Here is a 23592-nt window from a genome sequence, read left to right as displayed (position 1 = left end):
TGAACAATCGAGCTGGCACCGATCCTAAGGAGCTTTTCGTCACTAGGGGGTTCAATCTCTTCTACCTGGAGGCTGGTGGTTTTGCGAGATTTCAACCCGCTTCCGATGATTCTGTGACGGCAAGGATGGGAATGAGCTTCATCAGTGCGGATCAAGCATGCAACAATGCTGAAACAGAGATACCAGATGCGTTAGCCGATTTCGACAGCCTTGTCACAAAGACTCAGGATGCATGGAGAGAGAAATTGAGCCCGGTATCGATCGTGCCAGGCGCCGTCAGTGACGAATTACTGGTGACACTGTTTAGCGGTCTGTATAGAGCTCACATGTCGCCTCAAAATTACACGGGGGAGAACCCACACTGGGACAGTGGCATACCGTATTTCGATTCATTCTACTGGTAAGCTGGACTTGACTTGCTGATGCTCGATATACTAATGAGACAAGTATCTGGGACTCGTTCAGAACGCAACATCCATTACTTACAATTACTGATCCAGCGGCTCAAGTACAGATGCTGAACTCGCTGCTCGACATCTACCAACACGAGGGGTGGCTACCGGATTGCCACATGTCATTTTGCAATGGATGGACTCAAGGCGGAAGCAACGCAGATGTGGTTCTTGTAGATGCCTATGTCAAGAATCTGACCACAAATGTGGACTGGAACCTTGCCCTCAAGGCAATCATCAACGATGCGGAGAATGAGCCCCTGGAATGGTCCAAGCAGGGGCGAGGTGGGCTTCAAAGTTGGAAGAAGCTCAACTATATACCCTATTTGGACTTTGATCCCATAGGCTTCGGCACGAACTCTCGCAGTATATCCAGAACACTGGAATACTCGTACAACGATTTTTGTCTTGCAAATCTTGCTCAAAGCCTCGGCAATGAAGACCTCTACGATAAGTACATCGCGAGGAGCACGAATTGGCTGAACCTCTGGAGAGAAGATCAGACATCTATAATCAACGACAACGACACTGGATTTACTGGCTTCTTTCAACCAAAGTATTTAAATGGATCATGGGGTTATCAGGATCCAATTGCTTGCTCAAATCTTGCTGGCTTCTGCAGTCTGACTACGAACCCAAGCGAGACATTCGAAGCCAGCATCTGGCAATATCAATTTATTGTTCCCCAGTCTGTCTCCACTCTAATATCAATCATGGGCGGAGAGGAGGCGTTCATCAAAAGACTTGACTTCTTCCACACCAGCGGTCTTGCGGACATTTCGAATGAGCCTGTCTTCCTGACTGTGTACTTATACCACTATGCTGGCCGTCCAGCACTCTCCACGGAACGTATACACACCTATGTGCCGGCTTCATTCAACAACACAGACTCTGGACTACCAGGGAACGACGACTCGGGCGCGATGGGGTCTTTCTTATTCTTCTCCATGATAGGCCTTTTCCCTGTTGCAGGCCAGAACGTCTACCTCATCTCGCCGCCATTTTTCGAGGAAGTGAGTATCAAGAATCCGTTGACTGGAAACACTGCAACAGTACGAAATGTAGGATTTGACCCTTCGTACGAGAATGTATTTATACAGAACGCGACAGTCAATGGTAAGTCGTGGACAAAGTCTTGGATTGGTCATGATTTCTTTACGGAGGGCTGGACGTTGGAGCTTGTCCTCGGAAAGACAGAGTCAGATTGGGGAACGAAGATTGAAGATAGGCCACCAAGTTACGTGGCTAGCACAAGGCCCTGAATAAGAATTGCATCTCTATCAAGTGGAAAATTCGTAGGCCTTACATAAATCGGCTCCATTTATGGAAGTATCAATAATCCGGGCCTGACAGAAACCGTGGTGAGTTGGATCATTAAGTCACCCTTCAAAGCGATACCGATTGATCTTAGGTGCGAATCGATGCTGTTATGATAGTCAATACATCTCGTCTATGCACAATCAGTATGCCCATTTATATTCATAGACTAACATCCCGAGCCCATGTTTGGTGAGCCCATGTTTGGTGATTTCGCCAGTCTCACTCATCTTCTTCTGGCTTCGTGGGTTCTCCGAATGTCCCGTCTCGCCTGATCTTGCCGATGACCGGCTCCAATAGCTTCGGTAGTAACTCCGCCGCATCTCCTCCAAACGCAAAGTCTCCCTTCCTGATCTTCTTTGGATTATCCTCAGCGTCGATATTAATCGTCGCGATCTTGGCACCTGCGTATTGTGCCTTCCGGATATAGCCAGAGGCAGGGCGAACAACGGCTGAGGTGCCCACGACCAGCATGAGATCAACTTTGCCAGACTGGATCCAGTCGTCGACCTCGTTGAGCATGTTGAAATCGAGCATCTCGTTGAACCAGAGCACTCCCGGTCGCAGCAGACCGGTCTTACACTTTGGGCATTTGGGAATCTCGGACTCCGGAACCTTTGCGACCTCCTCGTTGAAAGGATCCAATAGGGGTAGCGTCTTTCCGGGCTCTACATCCTGGGATGCTGCAGATATAGCAGGGAAGAAGGGATCCGCATAGTTCTCATGCTCGATATAGTCGCAACTCTTGTTGAAGCACTTGATATCGAAAAGTGAGCCGTGCAGAAGGCGTAGTTGCTCCAACGGATGGCCAGCTCGAGGTGATAGGCCTAATCGTATCGTGTTAGTAGTGTTTTCCTGGCAAAGGACTGATGTTCATTCATACCATCAACGTTCTGCGTCAAGCACAGGAAGTCTGGCCTATGCTTTGCTAGAGCTGCTAGGGCATGGTGACCGGGATTCGGCTTCACGTTGAGAGCCATGTGACGTCGATAGCCGTAGAAGAGCCATACCAGGCCTGGATCGGCTTCAAATGCTTCGGGTGTAGCGAGGTCAGTCGCGTTGTAATTCCTCCAAAGACCACCGGCGCCTCGAAAAGTCGGGAGACCAGACGATGCCGATAGTCCAGCGCCGCAGAGGGCAACAATTCGCTTGCTGGATCTAAGAAGCTCGTGAAACGCCGCAATGTCATTATGAGGGGCGGGGCGCGCCATGTTTGCTGTTGCCATGAACTGCTTGTGACGGCTTCTTGATGATGATGTGAGGCTAGGTTGCTTGCGTAAGAGGTGATAACTGGATGGTGATCTTAGTAAAGGCAAGTTCAGTAGAATTATGGTAGCGACCTAGAGAATGATTCTGTAAACAACAGACAAGGGGACTTACAGAATTTGTTTATCACAACGCAGCAGTGACTCGCTCAGCTTCATGCCGTGATGCCTGGTCTAATTAACTACCCCACACAGGCAAGTCGAAGGCACCCACGAGGCAACCTTGGAAGCGATGAATCCTACAAGATCCGCCAATTAAACCTTCTAAGTAGTCACATGTAGAACAGCCTAGAAAGCCTTCAACGTGATCTCAATGAAAAGCTGGCTGTCATGGTACAAAGACATTCAATTGCCAGATATAGTCCAAAGATAATACTTGGGTCTCAAGACTGGAGATGGGAGGTGTGCTTGCTTAGGTTGCTTGGTTGCAGGTAACCCCAAGCCAGGCTGGTTACGGAATGGATGTGAAGGTTTCACACAATAGAAGACATAGCCATTAGCACCAGGCCAGATGAATTGATCGATAAAATTTTATCGTTAGAGCAGAGAGGAGATAAGCTACTATCTAGTCGCAATGAAAGGAACAAAAGTAACAACATCTTCCGCCTAGGGGACCAGGAACGTTACTGATGGTCTACTTAGGTACTGTAGGTGTTAATCGGGTGGGGGCAACGCCCAGATCGGCCCCGATCTGATACGGTGCTGTCAATCCGGGCGCTCATTGTGGAGGCTGAAGAGACGCCGCTGACCTTGACACATTCGTCACACATCCATTTACTAGTCGGCCTCATCGCAATAAAATTCTCTACCTCCAACACTTCTCAGAATTCTGTCGACCTTCTTAGGGAGAATTCTACAAAACCCTTCACTAACTAGTTTTCTGGCAGTCCACATCTCGGCGGCTCAGTCAGTCAGATCTTAGCGGAACTTTGACTTCCCCACAACACACGCGGCCGATTCTATGCCGGATAAAGGATTTCAGGGCCATAAGAAGACATCAAAAGCCACATATACCCCGTTCAGCTTTTTCTTCCCAGTCGTAGTTTTGATCCTGGCTCTGTTTCTTACCAAAGCCTGGCCGCGACTCTCACTGCTGTCGCAACACTTCTCAATTCAGTCACGAACGGCCGTCCCCAAGATGGCTTCGTACACCAAGGAGCTCGAGGTGGCCCAGCTGGCCGTCCAGAGAGCCGCCATCCTGACCAAGCGTGTATTTCACGAGAAGGCTAAGGGTACTGTGTCGAAGGATGACAAGTCTCCTGTGACTATTGGCGACTTTGGCGCCCAGGCGCTTATTATCAGCGCCTTGAAGGCAAACTTCCCGCAAGACGAGATTGTCGCAGAGGAAGAAGCCGACACTCTTAGGACAGATGAGAAATTGAAGGAGTCTATCTGGGAGCTGGTCAAGAGCACTAAGCTTGACGATGCGAATGCTGAAGGTATCATCGGAGGCGCCATCAAGGACGTCGAATCAATGCTGGATCTCATTGACGAAGGCAAGAGCAAGGGCGGTGCGTCCGGTAGGATATGGGCCATCGATCCTATCGACGGCACCAAGGGCTTCCTCCGTGGTGGCCAGTATGCTGTCTGTCTGGCGCTCATGGTGGACGGAGATGTCAAGGTCGGAGTGCTCGGGTGCCCCAATCTACCTGTCGATGATGCTGCGCCGCTGACGGTCGATATCGGCTCCAATGCGACAGATGAGGGCAGAGGTGTCCTCTTCTCAGGCGTGCTCGGCCATGGCGCCTCGAGCAGGCCGCTCACTACTGGATCACTGGCAGAGTCCAAGTCAATTTCAATGAAGCCCATCTCAGAAATGTCAAGTGCAACATTCTGTGAGAGCGTCGAGGCAGGTCACTCCTCCCAGGGCGATGCAGCACAGATTGCGCAGAAGCTCGGTATTACCAAACCCAGTGTGAGAATGGATTCACAAGCGAAGTACGGGTCAATTGCTCGTGGCGCTGGTGATATCTACCTCCGACTACCAACCTCGAAGTCATACGTGGAGAAGATCTGGGATCACGCTGCGGGAGATGTCATTGTAAGGGAGGCAGGCGGGCAGGTCACCGATGTCAGCGGCAATCGCTTGGATTTCAGCATTGGTAGGACGCTGGCCAAGAACAAGGGTGTCATTGCTGCTCCTGCATCTGTCCATGACCAGGTTATTAAGGCAGTACAAGAGGTGATTAGCCAGAAATAGGGCACCACCTTGCGATATCTGGCTATTGATACAGTATAGAACATTTCTCTGCTGGCCTAACGCCGCAAAGATAATAAATATACATGGGCCATGAAGCAAGATCCTCTATTTGATCTTCTTCTGCTTCAATTTGATCGTCTCGTCGTTGACGAATATGCCCTTTCCCTTGTATGGCTCCGGCACTCGCCACCTACGGATTCGAGCGGCGAACGACATCACCTCCTCTCTGTTGATGCCTTCCAGCAGGATACGTGTCGGTTGTGGTACGGTTGCCTTCACTCCACGAGGCACGCCGAGGTCGACCGGGTGTGTAAAACCGAGCTTCAAACAGACGAAATCTTGGCCCGGGTATTCCTCCAACGCCGGCCTCTTGTCGATTGTTGCTCTGTAACCGATACCAACTAGTCTAAGAACTGCTGTGTGGCCTTCTGACACGCCAATGATATACCGATTGAGATACGCCCAGGTCGTACCTATACTCGTGTTAGTTCCAGCACCCCGTATGCCTCTTCACAATCGAATGGATTTTCATACCCCACATCTCCTTCTGCTGCTTTTGATTTGGATCCTCTATGCTGAGGGTAGCTTTTCGTGTAGTTGGGTCATTCTCAATGTGCAGGAACGGAGGAATTTCGAGGTGTTGTTCGCCTAGGTCTCTGTCAACTTTGCGCGCAAATGCCAGGACAGTTTCCACCAACCCAAGGGACCCTGAATAGTCACAGTCCTCTTTGCCACCTGTAGATATGTCGTGAAATCCTTTTTTATCTTGGGCTCTCCGATGCTAAGCTCGACACCGGGCGGAATGGAGATTGGGATGCGACCAAGCTTGGATGGTCTGTTTGACGTCGCGGAAAACTGTCGGGCAGGGCTCGTGTGGAAGGCGGGAACGAGAAAAGATGGAAGCGACACCACCGAGGAAGACTCAATGACCTTCCCCAGAGCTCGTCCTCTGCTAGGAGCGAACATCGTGGCCGTTTTGTTGCTCCAACCACCTCATATGAGTTGTAGGTGCATGGCTCGACATGTGCAAAAAGTTCCAAAGCAGACGCTAGAGCTGCGGTCATGTGATGAAGCTCTGCTGACCCACACACCCCGGACCCTGTAGGTAGGTTGGCGCTAGACTCCCCCTGAATCCAATCCAAAATTCACTTCGTACAACACTTCGGGTTTTCCGATTAACTCCTTTGAAATAGGTATCTTGCTATGATTTGGCATAGATCCAACCGATGTCCGATGTCCGATTTCTTTTTTTTTTTTTTTTTTAAAGAATTGAGATCAATTGCTTGACATTGGTTAAGCCTCTAATATTAACTTAACGACTTGCAGTAGAAAACAATCTCATTTCTCTCGGGTAGTCATTTACATGATGACTTCGATGAATGTATTTCACAGAATCGTTGCTTCTGGATCCGGACTTGCAAAAAAGGGATGGGTGACTTGTGAAGTGTTCAAAATGGTGCAGTCCTAAGGTTGTGTCGACATGTGTCTGTCAGCTTTACGATTAGGAAGGAGCTCAACGCTTCCATAGACAACGCCTCGTTCCTTCCCTCATTCGATCTTGCCGCTGCCAGGTCCCGTAATAGTCCATCTGATGTCTCTGAAGTGCTTCCGTTGGGGTTACGTTGGGATTTGATTTCTTCCACAATTCGGGATAGTGATAAGTTTTCAATCCTCTCTGGTTTCCTCGCCCTATGGCAGCTTTCCACCCATCTTCTCAGCTATTTCCAAGACGCCTACCTGAAAACCTGGAGAGTGTGTTGCAGGAAACAACACGATCTGTTCCTCGAAGGGACCGAGCACAATGCATCCTTCAATCTTGGCATGGGCTTGGTGGGTGGTAGGTACGGCTGGTTTTTCATGGCGAACTGAGATTACAGCCAACAAAGGTAAGGCTTAGAACGAAATATTTATGATAGCTACTAATTGTCACGCAGCAGATATTCGACCACCCCTTGATACCAATTTGACGCCCTTTGCGTCTGCTCATCCAGGTAAACACCGACCAGATGTATATGCCACTGCGCTGGCTGAGCTCCAAGCCCTTGAATCGGAACCACTCTGTCATCGTGTTGCCGCAAAGCTGCTAGTGAACAGCTGTCAATTACTGGACGGCAAAGATGAGGCTACAATTTTGACAGACAGCGGAAGACAAGTTCGGGATTTCGTGGACGCTTTCGCGGCCAGCATGGCGATATGCGATTTGGAGCGTGGCAGCTTTGATATCCCGTCGACCTGCGACAAGTTTCGCGAGACAGCGCTTGTCGAGCTCACAACCGACACTGAAGTCCGTCTTCACGTGGCATCGAGAGAGATTGACGTATGCCTTTCTGGCTTAGCAGATTCCAATGCCGCCTGGAATACTTGGATCAGCTACCGTCACAAAGCCTTGAGGTTTTGTGAGGCCGCTAGAGTTGACCAAGATAAGGGTAAGTCGATGCGCTCATTTACACGAATAATTCTGAACATACTTCTAGCGCAGAATATCTTGCTTTATCAACGCCTTACCAGAGCGATCGCGAAGCTAGCGGATGGAGTTGAGATCGAATTGCAGAAGCGGATGGATGCCATAGACCTTCAGGCTCAGCAAATCGGTAAATCGCTGGAGCAGCTGGTCCCCCAGGTCGACTCGTTCGGGGAGAGTCTTTCCAGATTTGAAAGCTATCTCTCAGGTGACCTGCACCAAATCCTGAGAAAATCTGTCAAGACGGGCAATGCTGGTCTTGAGAACGCTGCAAATCTGCAACGATTATTGAACGTCATGATCAACTCTGTTCTCGAGGGAAGCTCTCAGGTTGCCTCTGCACGTGAGCAGTCAATTGACCTTGCTTCGCGAGGTAATAGTGAATTGAATGCTTTAACTTCGGAGGTCGCCGCTGTGGTGTCTACTCTAGTCTCACTAGGGAATCAAATTGTACGTGGAATCACTTACGCGGGAGACCTACTTTTCAAGGCTGATGAATTATTATCAGGAACTTACTCGCATCGAAACATCGCAACTTGCTACAAAGCAACAATCTCTTGAACTGGGCTTCGATCACTTGCTCGCGGCATCGGCAGACTTATCATCTCAATACGATGATCATGCCCATCGGCTCAAGGAGGCCAAAAACCTTACAAACGACATTATTGACATACTTGAGGAGGCTGCATCATCAGCCACATCACTCAATAGCTCTTTCTTTAGAAAGGCGGCAGTCAGCAGCTGGTGGCCGTATTTGATCTGCCCAGCTGCTACACTCTTCCTGGGATCATACGGTCTGGCTCCTTCTGCCTTTCGAAACTTGGGTCTTTTGGCGCTCGGAGAAGCCGTCGGGTTTGCGATTTCTTCTCTCGACCATATTAACGCTGCGTACTTGGGTTTCATGGGAACAGTACCGGTCACGAACGCCAGTATATCTGCACTCTGACTTCTGTGATGCTTCCATTCGGCATTCTTTCACATTTCCAGCTCCATCATTCTCACTCACTTCTGGGCAGGCGAAATCATTTGGGAATTCTGTAATCTGATTTCACAACCTCGGGCACTTTTAGCAACTAGAGAGCATAAGGATGGGTCAAATTCTGGGACGCATAGGGAGATAAACGGCTCCTAAATTTTCTTTTACGTATTTTAGCCAATGCTATAGAACTTGACGACTCAGTCTCATCCCATATGAACATATCGTTGCTTCGAAAAAGTGTAGAATTCCTGGTAAAGCAGAAGTTTCTAGTCAAGGTGCTTCAAGCAAGTCGCATCTCCGTATAAGTTCCTTGTCTCAACATTCGAAGACGATTACTCAGATCAGGATGATCCAGAATAAGTCAGCTCGAAGCTTTAGATAATGCCAAAAATGCCGAAAACAATTGACTATTTCACCGAGTCATAGTTTATCGAGGATAATAGAACATCATTTTACGACCATTCGATGCTTGCCCGGTCTACAAATAGGGGCTCTTGTCTACCATAAATAGGGGGGTATGGAGAAGTGGGGCATCACGTGGGACGTGGGTGAAGTAGTCGCTTATGTATTGCAGGAATCCAAGACTCTTGCATAAAGATGAAGGATGCTGCCATTCTCTCTAATACCTCATAAAAGTGTGTAAAGATCTCAAAAAGAGATTTCATGTGTAGTCTCAATCGAGGACGAGTCTAGCTATTTTGACGCGGTATGAATCGGGCGACCGGCCGGTTGTTCCACACCCTCAAATCTCTTCAACATGAGAACCCCCTGGTAGGTGAGAGCGTCTGCACCTACCTTTGACCTTGACTGATATCACATAGGGACTTCCAAGGACAGGATCCATACCGCGCATGCAGCGCGGCCTGCCTGAGAAACGACCGATCAAAGATGTCGCCAAGGTGATCGCTGTTTCCTCTGCTAAAGGCGGCGTTGGGAAAAGCACAGTTGCAGGTTGGTCAGGCCGGTGCATTGCTACTCAAGTGATCACTAATAGATGTCACAGCCAATCTGTCTCTTGCATTTGCAAGATTGGGCTTTAGATCTGGTATTTTGGATACGGACATTTTTGGCCCCTCAATACCGACTCTATTCAACCTCTCCGAAGAGCCCAGACTATCTCACAGTGAATCCACTACGACGCCTTACTTGATCCAATGCTTACGTAGTTCTAGATAACCAACTACTACCACTCTCAAACTATGGCGTCAAGACAATGTCAATGGGCTATCTCGTGGGAGAGGATGCGCCCGTCGTATGGCGCGGCATGATGGTGATGAAAGCGCTGCAACAGCTCCTGCACGAAGTTGACTGGGGCGGCCTCGACATCCTCGTGCTCGACCTGCCTCCCGGAACGGGTGACACGCAGCTGAGCATCACGCAGCAGATCGTCCTGGACGGATCGGTCATCGTGACCACCCCTCACACCCTGGCCGTCAAGGACGCCGTCAAGGGCATCAACATGTTCAAGAAGGTCAATGTTCCGCTCTTAGGCCTGGTTCAGAACATGTCTGTCTTCCATTGCCCTCACTGCCAGGGCGATACCCATGTGTTCGGGTCGAGTGAAGGGGTGCGCAAGATTTGCGCGGAGCATCAGCTGGATTTTCTCGGCGATATACCGCTTCATCCGAACATTGGAAGTGATGCTCAAGAGGGCAAGCCTACCGTTGTCGCTGAGCCGGAGAGTGAGCGGGCTCGCGTCTTTATGGACATATCCCGAGCTGTAGCGTCGAAGATCGGACTATGATACCCAAATGACCTGCAGGCACAAGTGTATTCTAGTGTAAAGCACATGTATAATTATGATAGCACCAACCGTGAGCTGTCTAGAATTGCGACCATGAACAGAAAGATGCATTTTCTAACCAATAATGATGAGATCCAAAGATGGGACAAAGGTGATTCCCAATATGTCCTTGCTCTGCTTCTTGTCCCTAGCAACACCGACGGCAAGGGTATAACATTTTACATAGGCAATGGCGTGCTTCTCAAGCTCGATGCCTTCGATTGTCGTGACTTTATTTCGACCTCCATCTTAGAGCCGAGGAGACATTGCTCCCCTGCACACATCACCAATCTCCGTAGCCTGTCTTTCACGCCGTCTTCTTCCACTGTGTGTATAGGCCAATCAAACTGCTCACTGTTCCAGCAATACCAACCAGACCATCGTCAAAGTTGGCCCATCCCAGGGCAGCAGTCGGCACCGTCAAGTCGCAGACGTCTGACAGCAGCTGAAGTCTGCTGGCGGATCGCTCACTACATCTCAGTTAGTTTCAGTGATCTCTCAATGTGTAAAAGCCAAGCTGGAGAAAAAGGAGGCATCACTCACATTGCTATCCGCTTGCTCTCCACCACGCCCTCGCCCTCCTTCTTATCGACCTTGGCCTCCCTCTCCTTGAGCCGGTACTGAGTGTACAGCTGCGCGACGACGCTGCACAGGATACCGATGGCCCAGAAGCGGTACGCCTCGGTCTGGAACTTCTTGGCGGAGGGGCTCTTGCGGATGCCGGCGGCGTCGAGCAGGGTGGCCAGGTCGAGGGTGAGGTAGCCGGCGTAGCCGAGCTGGCGGCCGACGGCGGCGTAGCGCAGTACCGGGTCCATGGTCTTCGCGTCGGCGGCGACGGCGGCGGCCTTGAAGTGCTCGACGTTCTTGCCGGCGCGCATGATCTTGCGGGCGAGGCCGAACTGCTTCTTGACGGCGTCCCAGGGGGCGATGTCGGCCTTTGTGCCGTTGGTGCGCAGCAGGTACCAGGCGTAGAAGCGCGCAAAGTACTGCAGCGTGCGCAGGACCTTGTCGCGGCCGACGGTCGTCGCGACGAACCGCAGGTAGTGGGCCACCGAGGGGTGGTAGATGACGGCGTCGGCGACCATGCTGGGCGGACGGAGGTGGAGGTGGAGGTGGACTTCTCGCTGGCTCGAGGGGGGGAAGTTATCGGAGGATGCGGTTGGTGTCTGCTATGAGGATGTCACGATGGTGTTTTGAAAGAAAGAAAGCGGTAGAGATGCTCTCTCGATGATTGAATTGATAGATGAATGAATGAAAGGGATGAAGCCAAAGCCCTCAAGATGCAATGCAATGCAATGCGAGGATGCCGTAAGTCGGCCGGTGGTCGCAAATGGGGACTGCTTTCGGCTGCTCCACCTGCATCCAGCCGGGGAAGCTATGCCGAGGTGTAAGCCGGCCGTCATATGCCTAAGCCTGAGATACGCTGTAAAAGAGTCGTGTGGTGCTCCTCCTCTGGGGAAGTGGAAGCCCGAAATACAGGGCATCAACATGTGCCACCAGCCTAGCACCAGCCCCAAGAGCATCATTCCAATGCAGCCACAGCTGCCCCTCATTCTGGGTTTTGGTTTTGGGGAAGTGGGCAGCCGTCTCTGTGTGGCGGCTCTTCTCTCCCTGGAGAAATTACTTCACTAATCACTACTTTCAAGCAATGATTTCCAACTAGCGGAGAGAAGTCCACATTCCATATCGGCCATTGTCCCGAGTGATTTACTCTCTAGTGGACATCACGATGAGATGGAAGATGTTGCTCGCCTGATCCATGCAGCTACGCACATCTGGAGTCTGATTTCGATTGCGATACTCCATTTCTATCCGAGATATGCACCGCCGCCGGACTGGCTTGATATTTGATACGCTGACCTGCTTACCGGTACTTACTTACTATGCAAGAGGTATAGACGCTTTGCTGGGCTGCTAGCCTGCTGTTGTGCAGCCGGTAGTCTGAAGAGGCCAGGCAAAGGGATCCTTAGCCCGTGTCCCGGCTTGAGGCCGTCCGCCATTCGGGTCAAGTGAAAGCGGGTTGTCCTTGGATGCCCTTGGATGCCCTTGGGATGGGCCTTGGGATGGGCCTTGGTTGGCGATGGGCGCGTTCCGGGAAATCCTCTTTGAAGATCGTGGGCTCCCGAGATGGCGTCCCCGGCTCCCCGGCCTTCCCCTCGACCGGAAAAGCGTCTTTGCTCCAATAAGGCGCTGAGTGGGCTCCTAGTCCTGGGACGTCACCCATTTCAATCTCAACCCAGCTCTTCCTAAGCTCCAAGGGCAATGTCCTAGTCCTAGTGAAATGCCCAAGATTACTACCTACATGTACTTACTGACTGGAGTCTCGGAGCAGAACAGCCTCTGATAACCGTTGCTCTACCGATACGTGGGGGTCAGACCGTAGCGGTAGTTCCCTTTGCCTCTCTCCTTTGCTGCTGCGTCGTCCTCTCTGACGGGATTATATACTAAATACCGGGCATTGGCCCTTGAGCACACGATCTTTCACTTCTCTCTTTCTCTGTTTTGCTCGCTCTTCACCTTGATTTTCCGGCCTCCGGTTCCCTCACTCATCGCCATCCCCAAAAGCTGTCTTCTCCATATCTCAAAGCTCTGTGCATCATTGCCGCTCAACCCCGCGATCTGCCCCGCCGGAGAGTTCAAGTAGTACCCGACTAGAGCCATTCATAGCCGTCCCCCATTTCCTCTACCAGGGCGCAATTGCTCCAAACTACAATTGCTGCTTCTACTTGCTTTCCTATACTATACTATACTATTCCTATCCTATAGCCCTATTCCCAAGAGCGTGTACTATCCAGAAAGACACAATGTCGACCGCAGTGGGCAACGGCAATGGCTCCGAAATGGAGAAGGTGAACACTGACATTGTCACCTTGACCCGCTTCCTCACAGAAGAGCAAGTCAAGCACAAGGAGGCAACTGGAGACTTCACGTACGTCAAGCCTCGGCTTCTTTTCAGCAGTCTTGAGAATTCGAGAGCTAACTGCTTTGTTAATCCAGACTACTCTGCCACGCCCTACAATTCTCCTTCAAGTCGATCGCCTACTACATCCGAAGAGCCACTCTAGTTAACCTGACCGGCCTGGCTGGTTCCTCAAACACAACCGGCGATGACCAGAAGAAGCTCGACGTCATCTCCAATGACCTGTTCATTGCCGCCATGAAGTCCTCTGGCAAGTGCGCCCTGCTGGTATCTGAAGAGGAGGAGAACGTCATCTACTTCAAGGAGCACTCCGGTGCCAGGTACGCGGTCGCCTGCGACCCAATTGACGGAAGCTCCAACTTGGACGCCGGTGTGTCTGTCGGCACCATCTTCGCCATTCACAAGCTGTCGGAGGGATCCACGGGCACAAAGGAGGACATCCTCAAGCCCGGCACAGAGCTGGTCGCCGCTGGTTTCACCATGTACGGTGCCTCCGCGCAGCTGGTCATCACTATGAAGGGTGGCAGCGTCAACGGCTTCACTCTGGATAACGGCGTCGGCGAGTTCATCCTGACACACCCCAACATGAAGCTGCCCAAGTCGCGATCCATCTACTCCGTCAACGAGGGTAACTCGCTGTACTGGGAGGACGAGACAAAGGAGTATTTCAACGCCCTGAAGTTCCCCTCTGGCTCAAGCGGCAAGCCCTACAGCTCTCGATACATTGGTAGCATGGTTGCTGATGCGTACCGCACACTTCTGTACGGAGGTATTTTCGCGTATCCCGCCGACAAGAAGAGCCCCAAGGGCAAGCTTCGAATTCTGTACGAGTGCGCGCCGATGGCCATGGTCTTTGAGAATGGTAAGTCGCATTGAACATACCGAGATCATTGTAAGTGTGCTAATAAATATGTCTTGCAGCTGGTGGACAGGCTGTCAATAGCAAGATGCAGAGGATGTTGGAAGTTATCCCTGAGTAAGAAAAACCCCTTTTCACGAAAGCAGCCAACTGGCTTCGCCTAACAAGAACTTGCGCTAACATGTTGTCCCACAGGCACATCCATGACAGGTCAGGAATCTTCATGGGCAGCTATGACGAGGTCGAGAAGGTCAAGCAGTTTCACAAGGCGAAGTAAATTGAATAGTGCATGGACAAGGGATCATGGCAGAGCCGGCGTTATTTAGACAAGTTTGAAACCCCAATCGTCGGTTTTCGGATGTCTTTGGTGTGTGTGTGCGCTTGCAACGACAGACAAAAGGGCCCGAAACTGAGCGAAAGGAAGTGTTTATGCAAGGACGAATCAGAGCTCCGTGTATATAAGAGAACAGATTCAGAATGGCAGGAAACTCTCTAGCAGGGTTGCATTTTAATGAGAATTTGATCATCCCATTGCGGCAAATGAGAAAGTGAGATGCCCTGCTCTTCAACTCGTGATTCGCTGTCTTCCCCAACTTACAATTTGGGGAAGGCCAACTTAACCTCACTCGCAACTTTTTGGTCCCTGACCGCAACTGAATTTCACCACGCTCACTCACTTTTCAGTGGTTGCAGTCTTTGCTCAGTCAAGATGCAACACAATCTCTGACACCTGTATATAAGCCTTGCGTTTGCTCTTCAACATGCTCTCACTTAACCTCGAACAATGGCCCTTCTCCGGGCTGGCCACCTCGCTTGCCGTGGCGGTCACGGTCTATCTCATTCTCTTCCGGCTCTCCTCGACTAAAGCACACCCAGAAGAGCCGCCGATAATCACAAGTCCCATTCCCTTCATTGGACACCTCCTAGGCATGGCCCTCCGGGGTGGCTCCTATGTCAAGTCCCTTGGGTAACCCTGAATCCCCTCTTCCTCCTCACATGGCGCATGTCTAACAACCCCTGACAGCCTCAAGAACCGCGACAAGCCAATCTTCACGCTGACGGTGCCCTTCTCGCGCATCTACATCGTGACAGACCCCTCGCTGGCGGCCGCCGTGCAGCGCGCCTCCAAGGCGCTGTCCTTCACGCCGTTGGTCCCAGACGTGACCAAGCGCGTGCTGGGCCTCGACGACGCCACCATTGACATTGTGCGCCAGAACCTCGACCCGGAGCCCGGCGACCCGCGCGGCTTCCTCGCCGACATGCACGACATGGTCTACTCGTACCTGGGGCCCGGCGAGCCGCTCAACGAGCTGACCCTCGAGGCGGTGCGTGAGCTCGCCGTGCAGATCAACGCTTATGCCGCCTCCTCCTCCTCCTCCTCCTCCTCCGCCGCCGGCGGCGACAGTGGCGAGGTCGTCGACCTGCTCGAGTGGCTGCGGCACTTTGTGACGATCGGCACGGCGCACTTCCTCTACGGGCCGCACAACCCGCTGGCTGTGCACCCGGAGCTCGAGGCGGCCTTCTGGGACTTTGACCACGGGCTCGGCCGGCTGCTGATGAACGTCGCGCCCAGCGTGACGGCGCGGCGGCCCTACCGCGGGCGGGAGGCGCTCGCCGCCGCGCTGGTCGCGTACCTGGAGGCGGGCTACGGGCGCACCGAGGCGGCGCGCATCGTGCAGAACCGCGTGCGCATCGCCGAGCAGTACGGCTGGGGCCCCGCGGCGACGGCGCGCAGCGAGCTGTCGTTCCTGTTCGCGGGCATCGTCAACACGGCCACGACGACCTTCTGGACGGTGCTGCGCATCTTTGCGGACCCGGCGCTGCTGGCCGCCGTGCGGGCGGAGCTCATCGGCGCAGGGGCCCTCTCTGCCGAGACGGCGATGCCGACGGGGCCGGGGCCGGGGCCGGAGCGCACGCTCAGCGTCGACGCCCTCAAGGCCGGCTGCCCCACGCTGCTGGCCGTGTTCCGCGAGTGCCTGCGCCTCGGGTCCGACAACTACTCGACGCGGCTCGTCAAGGCCGACACGCTGCTGTCGAACCGCTACTTCCTCAAGGGCGACAGCGTCGTGCAGATCGCCGGCGGCGTCATCCACGCGGACGAGCGCATCTGGGGCTCCGACGCCGACGCCTTCAACCCCTCGCGCTTCCTTGCCGGGACGACCACCAACGGGGATGGCGAGGGCGGCGCAGGCGCAAGCAAGCAGAAGGAGCACGGCAGTGGCATACACCCGGCGGCGTTCCGGTCCTTTGGCGGCGGTAAGACGCTCTGCCCGGGACGGCACTTTGCCACGAATGAGATCCTAGGCTTTGTTGCGATGGTCGTGGCTACATTCGAGCTCGAGGCGCTGGATGGCGGACGCATCACAGTGCCGAACAAGGACGATCAGGTGCTGCCGGTGCATATTCTCGAGCCCAAGGCGAGCGATGCCGTGAAAGTACGGGTGAAGCTGCGGGACGGTCAATATAAGGCATTGAAGGTGGTTTCATGACGTATGGAGGGATAATGATGTCACAATGCTGTCGCAATGTGTCATATGGCTAGGTCGTACATATAAGTCTTGTATGTTGGACGGATATATATGGTAATGCTTGCTTGAGTATATAACGAGTGGTCAGCAAAGGCACGCCTCGAGCAGAGGCGGGGGGGCATGTTAATGGGCCATCACAATTAGTGCATTGTGGTAAATGTGGGTGATTAGTGGTTACTATATAAACATCTATCTAGGGGTACATTGGCGGTCTCGTATCGAGAGCCGCCAGCATAACACAATAAGACTCTCCTCCATGATGGTCTTATCTGACATGGGCAGTGTGGGGACGTGTATTGTTTGCGGAGACTGTCCAGTCTTCTTCCTTTACTCCTTTTGTGTGTTCGGTCCGTCGAAGCAAACTCAGCCGCGTCCAACCATTACATCCTTGTAATACGCGAAGGCCAGTTCGTTAGAGTACTTCAGATATCCATCCTCAGTCAGGGGAAGGCCAAGAACCTTGGAAAGTTGCATCTATTACCATGGTTAGCTCAAGTATTGGAAAATTCGACGCGAATCAACTTACACCACCCTTCTTGGCGAGGTCGACCACCACCCTGGCCACGTAGTTGGCCATATCCGCAACGGCAGCCACCTCTGTGATGTCTGTGCTCTGAGCATTCTCGTGCATAGCGGGAAGGCCCTCCATCAGGCTGTCGATGAGAGCATGTGGGACTGGTACACCCCTCTGGCGGTGATGCATAAGCTGCAAGAAGTCTTTGTAGATCTCCCCACCAAGATTCCAGTCCGGAATCGAGTCTTCGTGTCCCTTGAAATCCATCAGAATGTTATAGAGGCCATCATAGTCCCGTTCCACGATTGCAGCAGGGGCGACTTGCTTCGCAAATGTCTTGTGAGCCTCCACAAAGGATGAAGCGCGAAGCAGACAAACCACCTCAGACTTGGGGTCCTTCTTGACACTACGCATGAAAAGCGCTTTGGCTTGCCAGATCCATGCCGTGGGGATTTTGAGAGTCTGCGTCAAAGTGTTGAAGCTCTCACTTTGCTCAGTGCCGAGTTGGCCGGCATGGCGAGACAGATGCTCCTGGATAGCCTTGACCCTAGCAGATGGATTGCTGAGGTGGAGAAGAACAAAGACTGCTTCGAGCCAGCTGCCTTCGTTCGTCAACTGACTAGCGAAGGAAAGAGTAACAGCATCAGCCTTTGCATTAGCATCCTGTCCAAACGAAACTTTGCCGCTAGCGAGCAGGGCTCGGCCAAGCTGCCATGACAGTCTGAAATCCAAAGGCGACAGCTGTGAATTTTCGGGGCGAAGAATATCCTCCAGGTCAGCTTGGCCGTTGGCAAATAGTCGAAGAAGGCCCCATAGCAGATCCTCGCGCAGCTCTTTGTCTGGATCCTCCCACAGACCTGGGATGCCTTGTTCCGTGTACCAGGGTTGTGGTCTGGTCTCCTTGTCTTGATCGATATCGTCCTTGAATAAATCCACTGCAGCCGATGCGTCATCATTGACGCTGATGGCATACCACAATCTGAGGCCGAAAGCTTGCTTCCAGCTCAAGCCAAAACGCTTGGAGATCACGAACGCTTCAATGCGATCTTCCATTGAACCCTTCTTTCCTTCGCAAACACAAACATTGCCGCCAAGTAATTCGTAGATGGTCCGGATAGGCTCCGAAAACTCGGAAAGTAGCTTGCCGTCATGCCATTCCTTTACCTGTTCTCGCATATCCCTCTTTGATTGGTCGTTTGTGCCAATGAGAGAGACGAGCGTTGCCAGACGGAAGTTCTTGCCGTCAAGGAGATATTTACAGGCATCCGCAACACGATGACCCGAGAGAGCTGCGACAGCTTTCTCCTCGGGAGATCTAGCCATTCCAATGGATCGAGAGGATGCATCGTCCACTAGATTCTTCCAAAATGTTGAGAGAAGATTGCGGCGAGTTCGGCTCTCGTCCTGTGCTGTGACCTTCAGGCCAGTCTCAGCAGTAACCTCATCGAACAAGATGGCCGATAGTTCCCAAACTAACTTCTCATGAACGCTAGCAGGATTTTGCATATCCTGTTCATGGAAGAAGGCAGTCAACTTGGGAATCGATCCTAAGCTGACGGTGGGAATGCCATTGACCAGGTTGACAATGGTCAAGCCAATATGGTTGCTGAGAGCTTTCGCGGAAGACTATACTGGTTAGCGAAAGAAACGAACGGCAAGCTCAGTCATGATATACCTCGTTGGAGAACTTGGCAAAGCGGAGATCACGATTCTCAGATACAACGTTGAGCTTCGTCAACGACATGAGACCTTCCTTCTCGAGTGATCGGCGAGATGACAGACTCAGAACTTTCGGAGTCGTTGCCAATACTAAGGTGCCGTCAGCACCCCAGCTGGGTCGGAGTGAGTCATGATAGGCCCGATCAGCTGGGCTCATATTGGCTTCATCTTCATCCGTATTTTTATTTTGTCTCTTGTATGGCCACTAAAAAAAATGAAAGCTTAGTAAGATGTTTTTTTTTTCTTCATTGATCCGAATACATATATGTAGGTACAGAGGAGTCATTCCGAACGCCAAACCAGACAGCTCAGACAATGTGTTGGTGTTCTCAAATTAGCAGACAGGCTGAAGACCAACCTTAAATCCTTTGGCAGGAGCCGGAACCGTAACAGGCTTGACCGGAGCTCTTGCTTTTTCAAACAACGAATTCATGAGATCAATGCTTGTTGCAAAGCCGCGACCGTCTGACACGACGCGACTCTTGGCCATCGGCATGGTGTCGCGGACACTCTCCTTCATGTTGTAATAGGTGTCGGTGTTGTTGAGTGTCTTGAGAGCAGCACGGTCTCTCTTCTGGGGGCTGATGGTTTTCTGGAGCATGTCCATCCAGTCATCACCATCTGCGACCTGTAGCTTGGCAGGGGTTGCTGAATCCTTGATTGCGCGCATTCTAGCCCTCATGATGCCTCCCGGGGTTTCGGGCTCGTATTCGGCCATGTCGTCCAAGTAGGGCGAGTCGAGTTGTTGCTCCGCGGCGGGATGGTATCCAAGGTAAGCACTCGCATCTTGGTCCTCGGATGCTTCATATTCTTCGTCCATGTTCTCGTCTTCGACTGGAACTACTGCATGGGACGCAGAACCCGCGGAGCGTTCAGATAAAAAAGACTGCTGGTTGTCATCAGCCATGTCTTCTTCATCTTCGTCGTCGGAGACACCTTCAGTGTAGTCGAAGGCGCCCGGAAGAGCACGACGCTTTCGACGTTGGAAATCAAAAGTGTCGTCTGGGTCAATCTCAGGCGAAACATCCACTGCGGCACCCGAACCAAGAGTGGATGGCTCCTGCACAGCGAGGCCGTCGCCAACGAGATCTGCCTCGGTCTCGTCTTCATCATCGTCATCAAGACCATATGTGGTAAAGTGCTCAACGGAGAAGGTCCACACGCCGGTGTCCTTGTCGTAGTTGATGAATGTTGTGTTCTCAATGCGCTTCAAGCGGTCGATGTGCTTGTTGTAACGCGGGCCGCTCTTGTCGGTTAGCGGCGTTCGCTTGTCACGTCCACGGGGCCAGGATTGCTCCAGATGGATCTCTGCAGGCACATTGAGACCCTTGCCAACAGGGGGTTTCTTGGCGAGGTTGGGATAGACAGTGGCCGAGCGAGGTTGAAGGTCAATAATGGTGGGAATCATGTTGTCCAAGTCAATGGAGGTCAGGTCGACGGGGACCTTGAACCTGATGAATCCAACATTCTCGCGGCCAACAGTGAAGCCAGACACCTGGGACTTCTGAACGCGGTTCATGCCTTGAATCTCCTCTCTTGAGGGACTCATCCAGTAAGCTCCTGCCTCCTTGTCATCTGAGGGCTCAGTAACCTTAGGGGCAGGAACAGGAGATTCCTCTTCATGGACAACTGCGAGTTCGTTGCCCTTGACTTGCTCCATCTCGGGTGTTGCAGTAGAGGTCGCAGTCTTAGTGCCATTAACAACAGCAGCATTACCGCTGGATGGTCGGAGATACCCGAGGTCCTGAGCAGAGGTCTCAGGGGTGGGTCGTTCGCTGTCCTGAGATCCGTTCTCGAGCGCCTCAACATTACTGGTATCGAAGCTAACCCTCTTCGTGAGCTTCCGGCTACCATTAAGAGACTCGGGGTTCTGCTTGTCCTTGTTTGGGGTGGAGAAGAGGTCAGTGCGCATGTTGCGATCAATAGTCAGCTTCTTGACACTGCTCATGTTGCCATGGTAGCGAGAACCAGAGCTGGCGGCAAAAGCACCTGGTCCTAGGATGGTGTCATCGACATTGTAGCTGCGTCGCAAGTTACTTGTGGAGATGCTCTTGCTGAGAGCGCGGCTGATGCTTCCACCGGTTAGTAGGCTCTGGCCAAGGCCGCCTGGTGTGCTAGACACGCTGGACGGCGTAGCGGGTGATCCATATGTGCTGTACGAGAACCCGTAGCCTCTCTTGGAGGGCGTCACAAACTTGGTAGCGGAGCCCGGGTTCAGCTTCCAAAGGGGCAGAACAGAGCCACGCCGTGCCTTGGTTGATTTACCGGACAGGGGAGTAGCGAGAGGTCCAGGGTTCTGCACTTCTCCAGAGCCAAGGTTTGAGAATAGAGATGGAGTCCCGTATGCAGAAACATCATTAATGCTAGCAGTCAAGGACTGAGGAGTTGACTGGGCATTTTGGGATGTGTTGAAGATGGAACCCTGTAGAGCGTTCTGTTGTGGCTGCTGAGTGATGGAGCCGCCAAACAGCCCACCGCCTTGCTGTTGAGTGTTCTGATTGCCGAAAAGGCCTCCTCCGGTAGACTGTGTAGTGCTGCCGAAGAGAGACGGTTTCTGCTGGTTCTGATTCAAGCCGCCAAAGAGAGAGTTCTGTGCCGGCTGTTGTTGCTGCTGGGTATTCTGTCCTAGGCCACCGAACAGTCCGCCACCGGTATTGTTCTGAGCGGTATTAGTGCCACCGAACAAGCCGCCTGTAGTAGTTGCGGCCGGCTTATTGCCAAACAGACCTCCACCAGCTTGCTGAGTATTAGTCTGACCAAAGCCAGGTGTCGAAGTAGTGTTACCGAAGAGACCACCACCTGTCTGCTGGGTCCCTGTATTACCGAAGAGCCCGCCACCGGCAGGCTTCTGTTGGCTGCCAAATAGTCCACCACCTGTCTGCTGCTGGTTCTGGGTGCCGAAAGCTCCACCCCCAAAGCCGGTGGTGCCAGTAGTTTGCTGATTGGTGTTTCCGAATAAACCACCTCCTGTGTTGCTTTGCTGATTGTTACCGCCGAAAAGACCACTCGTTCCAGTGGCTGTGTTTGTGTTCGTGCCGAAACCACCTGGCGTTCCAGTGCTTCCAAAGGCGCCACCTGTTGAATTGCCTGTTCCGAAGCTGAAACCAGATGGTTTATTTTGGGTTGTGTTAGACCCGAAAAGACCACCACCAGTGTTCGTGTTTGTAGAGCCAAAAGCGCCTGTGTTTGCGGTATTGGTATTGGTGCCGGATCCACCACCCGTGGACGAGGATCCAAATAGGCCACCAGTCTGTGCTGGTTGAGTCGTGCTGCTTCCAAAGAGACCACCGCCCGTTGTCGCAGGTTTATTCTGGCCAAAGAGGCCACCTCCAGAACCGCCGAAACCGCTCGTTGTATTGCTCGTCTGGCCGAAGCCGGTCGTGGCAGGTTGGCTGGCGCCGAACAAAGTAGTACCAGTGCTAGAACCCCCGAAGCCACCAGTGGTAGTATTTTGGGTATTGGTGCCGAATCCTGTGCTGCCAAAGCCTGAGCTGACTCCAAAAGCACCAGTGCCTCCCGTGTTTCCACCATAGCGTCGACCTTGATTGTAGTCAGCGAGTCTCAGCTCATCGCTGGACCACTTCTTATACGGCTCCATGAAGAGGATGTTCTGGAACGAATTCTGTTGGCTGGGGTTGTTGACCTCCTTCTCAATGGTTGGGGTGAAAGCAACTTGTGCTGTGCCAGGCGGGTCGCCGATGTTGGTACCAATACCTGGGTTGGTAGTTGCGCCGAAGGCGGACGTAGTACCAGTGCCGAATCCGCCGCTACCACCTCCGAATAAAGAGGTGCCTGTAGTGCCGGTAGCCGGTGTAGACCCGAAGGTTGTTGTCTTGTTGCCCCCGAACAAAGAAGAGCCACCACCGAAGGGAGATGATGTCGAGGTCGTGTTTTGCCCAAATCCACCGGAGCCGAAGCCGCCACTTGAGCCAGCCGTAGCAGTCGTGGAGCCAAAGAGACCTCCTCCGCTCGTAGTCGTCGTGCCAAAAGCGGGTTTCGCAGCGCCGAAGCCGCCACTAGGAGTTGATCCAAAGGCACCTATAGCTTGCATGTTAGTATAGTTAATAAGAGTCAGGGATAAGTGATTAGTGAAAGAATGCGAGAGATGTCAAGGGATATAGATGGATAACGAGGCGGGGGAGAGAACGAAGTGGCACGATGATCTTGAAGGTCAATGATCATGTCCTGGGAATCGAAGCCATTTGGATATCAAGATATGCCATACCTCCAGTGCCGCTTCCAAATCCGCCAGACGTGCTACCAAACAAGCCGCCAGATACATTATTCGCATTATTTAAGCCGAAGGCAGTCGTGTTCGTGGACCCGAAGGCTGACATGGAGGAAATATCGCGTTAGTTGGAGGTCGAGTGCATTGGGGGAGAAACATCCAGAATCAAGACGGTGCAAGGACAAAGAATGAGATGAGAAGAAAAGTATAACATACCAGAACCAGTATTGTTGGTATTGGAACCAAACCCACCAAAGCCAGAGCTCTGGTTCTGGTTCTGCTGGCCAAAGCCAGAGAACCCACCGCCGCCGAAAGACATGTCGCCGGTCAGGATATGTATGGGTGGTCGATATCAGGTCGATTTGTG

General features: G+C 52.4%; 7 protein-coding genes across 7 annotated transcripts; 4 read left to right on the top strand and 3 right to left on the bottom strand.

Moving 5' to 3' along the window:
* Positions 1–1991: 1991 nt before the first annotated feature.
* On the bottom strand, positions 1992–2749 carry UCRPA7_2725 (putative nad-dependent deacetylase sirtuin-5 protein; the record flags this gene model as incomplete). Its single annotated transcript, XM_007915260.1, has 2 exons — positions 1992–2596; positions 2653–2749. The coding sequence occupies 2 exons, from the start codon at positions 2747–2749 to the stop codon at positions 1992–1994; spliced, it is 702 nt and encodes a 233-aa protein (XP_007913451.1).
* A 1246-nt stretch (positions 2750–3995) lies between these two features.
* Positions 3996–5234, top strand: UCRPA7_2724 (putative 3 -bisphosphate nucleotidase protein; the record flags this gene model as incomplete). Its single annotated transcript, XM_007915289.1, has 1 exon — positions 3996–5234. The coding sequence occupies one exon, from the start codon at positions 3996–3998 to the stop codon at positions 5232–5234; it is 1239 nt and encodes a 412-aa protein (XP_007913480.1).
* A 4653-nt stretch (positions 5235–9887) lies between these two features.
* UCRPA7_2723 (putative cytosolic fe-s cluster assembling factor nbp35 protein) lies at positions 9888–10418 on the top strand (the record flags this gene model as incomplete). The annotated part of the gene is made up of 1 exon (XM_007915255.1): positions 9888–10418. One exon carries the CDS (start codon positions 9888–9890, stop codon positions 10416–10418), a length of 531 nt encoding a protein of 176 aa, XP_007913446.1.
* Positions 10419–10764: 346 nt separating this feature from the next.
* On the bottom strand, positions 10765–11542 carry UCRPA7_2722 (putative peroxisomal biogenesis factor 11 protein; the record flags this gene model as incomplete). The annotated part of the gene is made up of 2 exons (XM_007915277.1): positions 10765–10927; positions 11001–11542. 2 exons carry the CDS (start codon positions 11540–11542, stop codon positions 10765–10767), a joined length of 705 nt encoding a protein of 234 aa, XP_007913468.1.
* Positions 11543–13261: 1719 nt separating this feature from the next.
* On the top strand, positions 13262–14513 carry UCRPA7_2721 (putative fructose- -bisphosphatase protein; the record flags this gene model as incomplete). Its single annotated transcript, XM_007915304.1, has 4 exons — positions 13262–13386; positions 13455–14239; positions 14299–14353; positions 14432–14513. 4 exons carry the CDS (start codon positions 13262–13264, stop codon positions 14511–14513), a joined length of 1047 nt encoding a protein of 348 aa, XP_007913495.1.
* A 484-nt stretch (positions 14514–14997) lies between these two features.
* On the top strand, positions 14998–16725 carry UCRPA7_2720 (putative cytochrome p450 protein; the record flags this gene model as incomplete). Its single annotated transcript, XM_007915296.1, has 2 exons — positions 14998–15203; positions 15261–16725. 2 exons carry the CDS (start codon positions 14998–15000, stop codon positions 16723–16725), a joined length of 1671 nt encoding a protein of 556 aa, XP_007913487.1.
* A 402-nt stretch (positions 16726–17127) lies between these two features.
* Positions 17128–23544, bottom strand: UCRPA7_2719 (putative nucleoporin nup189 protein; the record flags this gene model as incomplete). Its single annotated transcript, XM_007915301.1, has 4 exons — positions 17128–17238; positions 17291–18904; positions 19356–23035; positions 23442–23544. 4 exons carry the CDS (start codon positions 23542–23544, stop codon positions 17128–17130), a joined length of 5508 nt encoding a protein of 1835 aa, XP_007913492.1.
* Positions 23545–23592: the final 48 nt, after the last annotated feature.

Source organism: Phaeoacremonium minimum (assembly GCF_000392275.1).
Source record: "Phaeoacremonium minimum UCRPA7 unplaced genomic scaffold PA7_03_scaffold_184, whole genome shotgun sequence".
In the NCBI taxonomy this organism is placed as follows: Eukaryota; Fungi; Ascomycota; class Sordariomycetes; order Togniniales; family Togniniaceae; genus Phaeoacremonium; species Phaeoacremonium minimum.
This window is presented reverse-complemented; position numbering and strand designations above follow the sequence as displayed.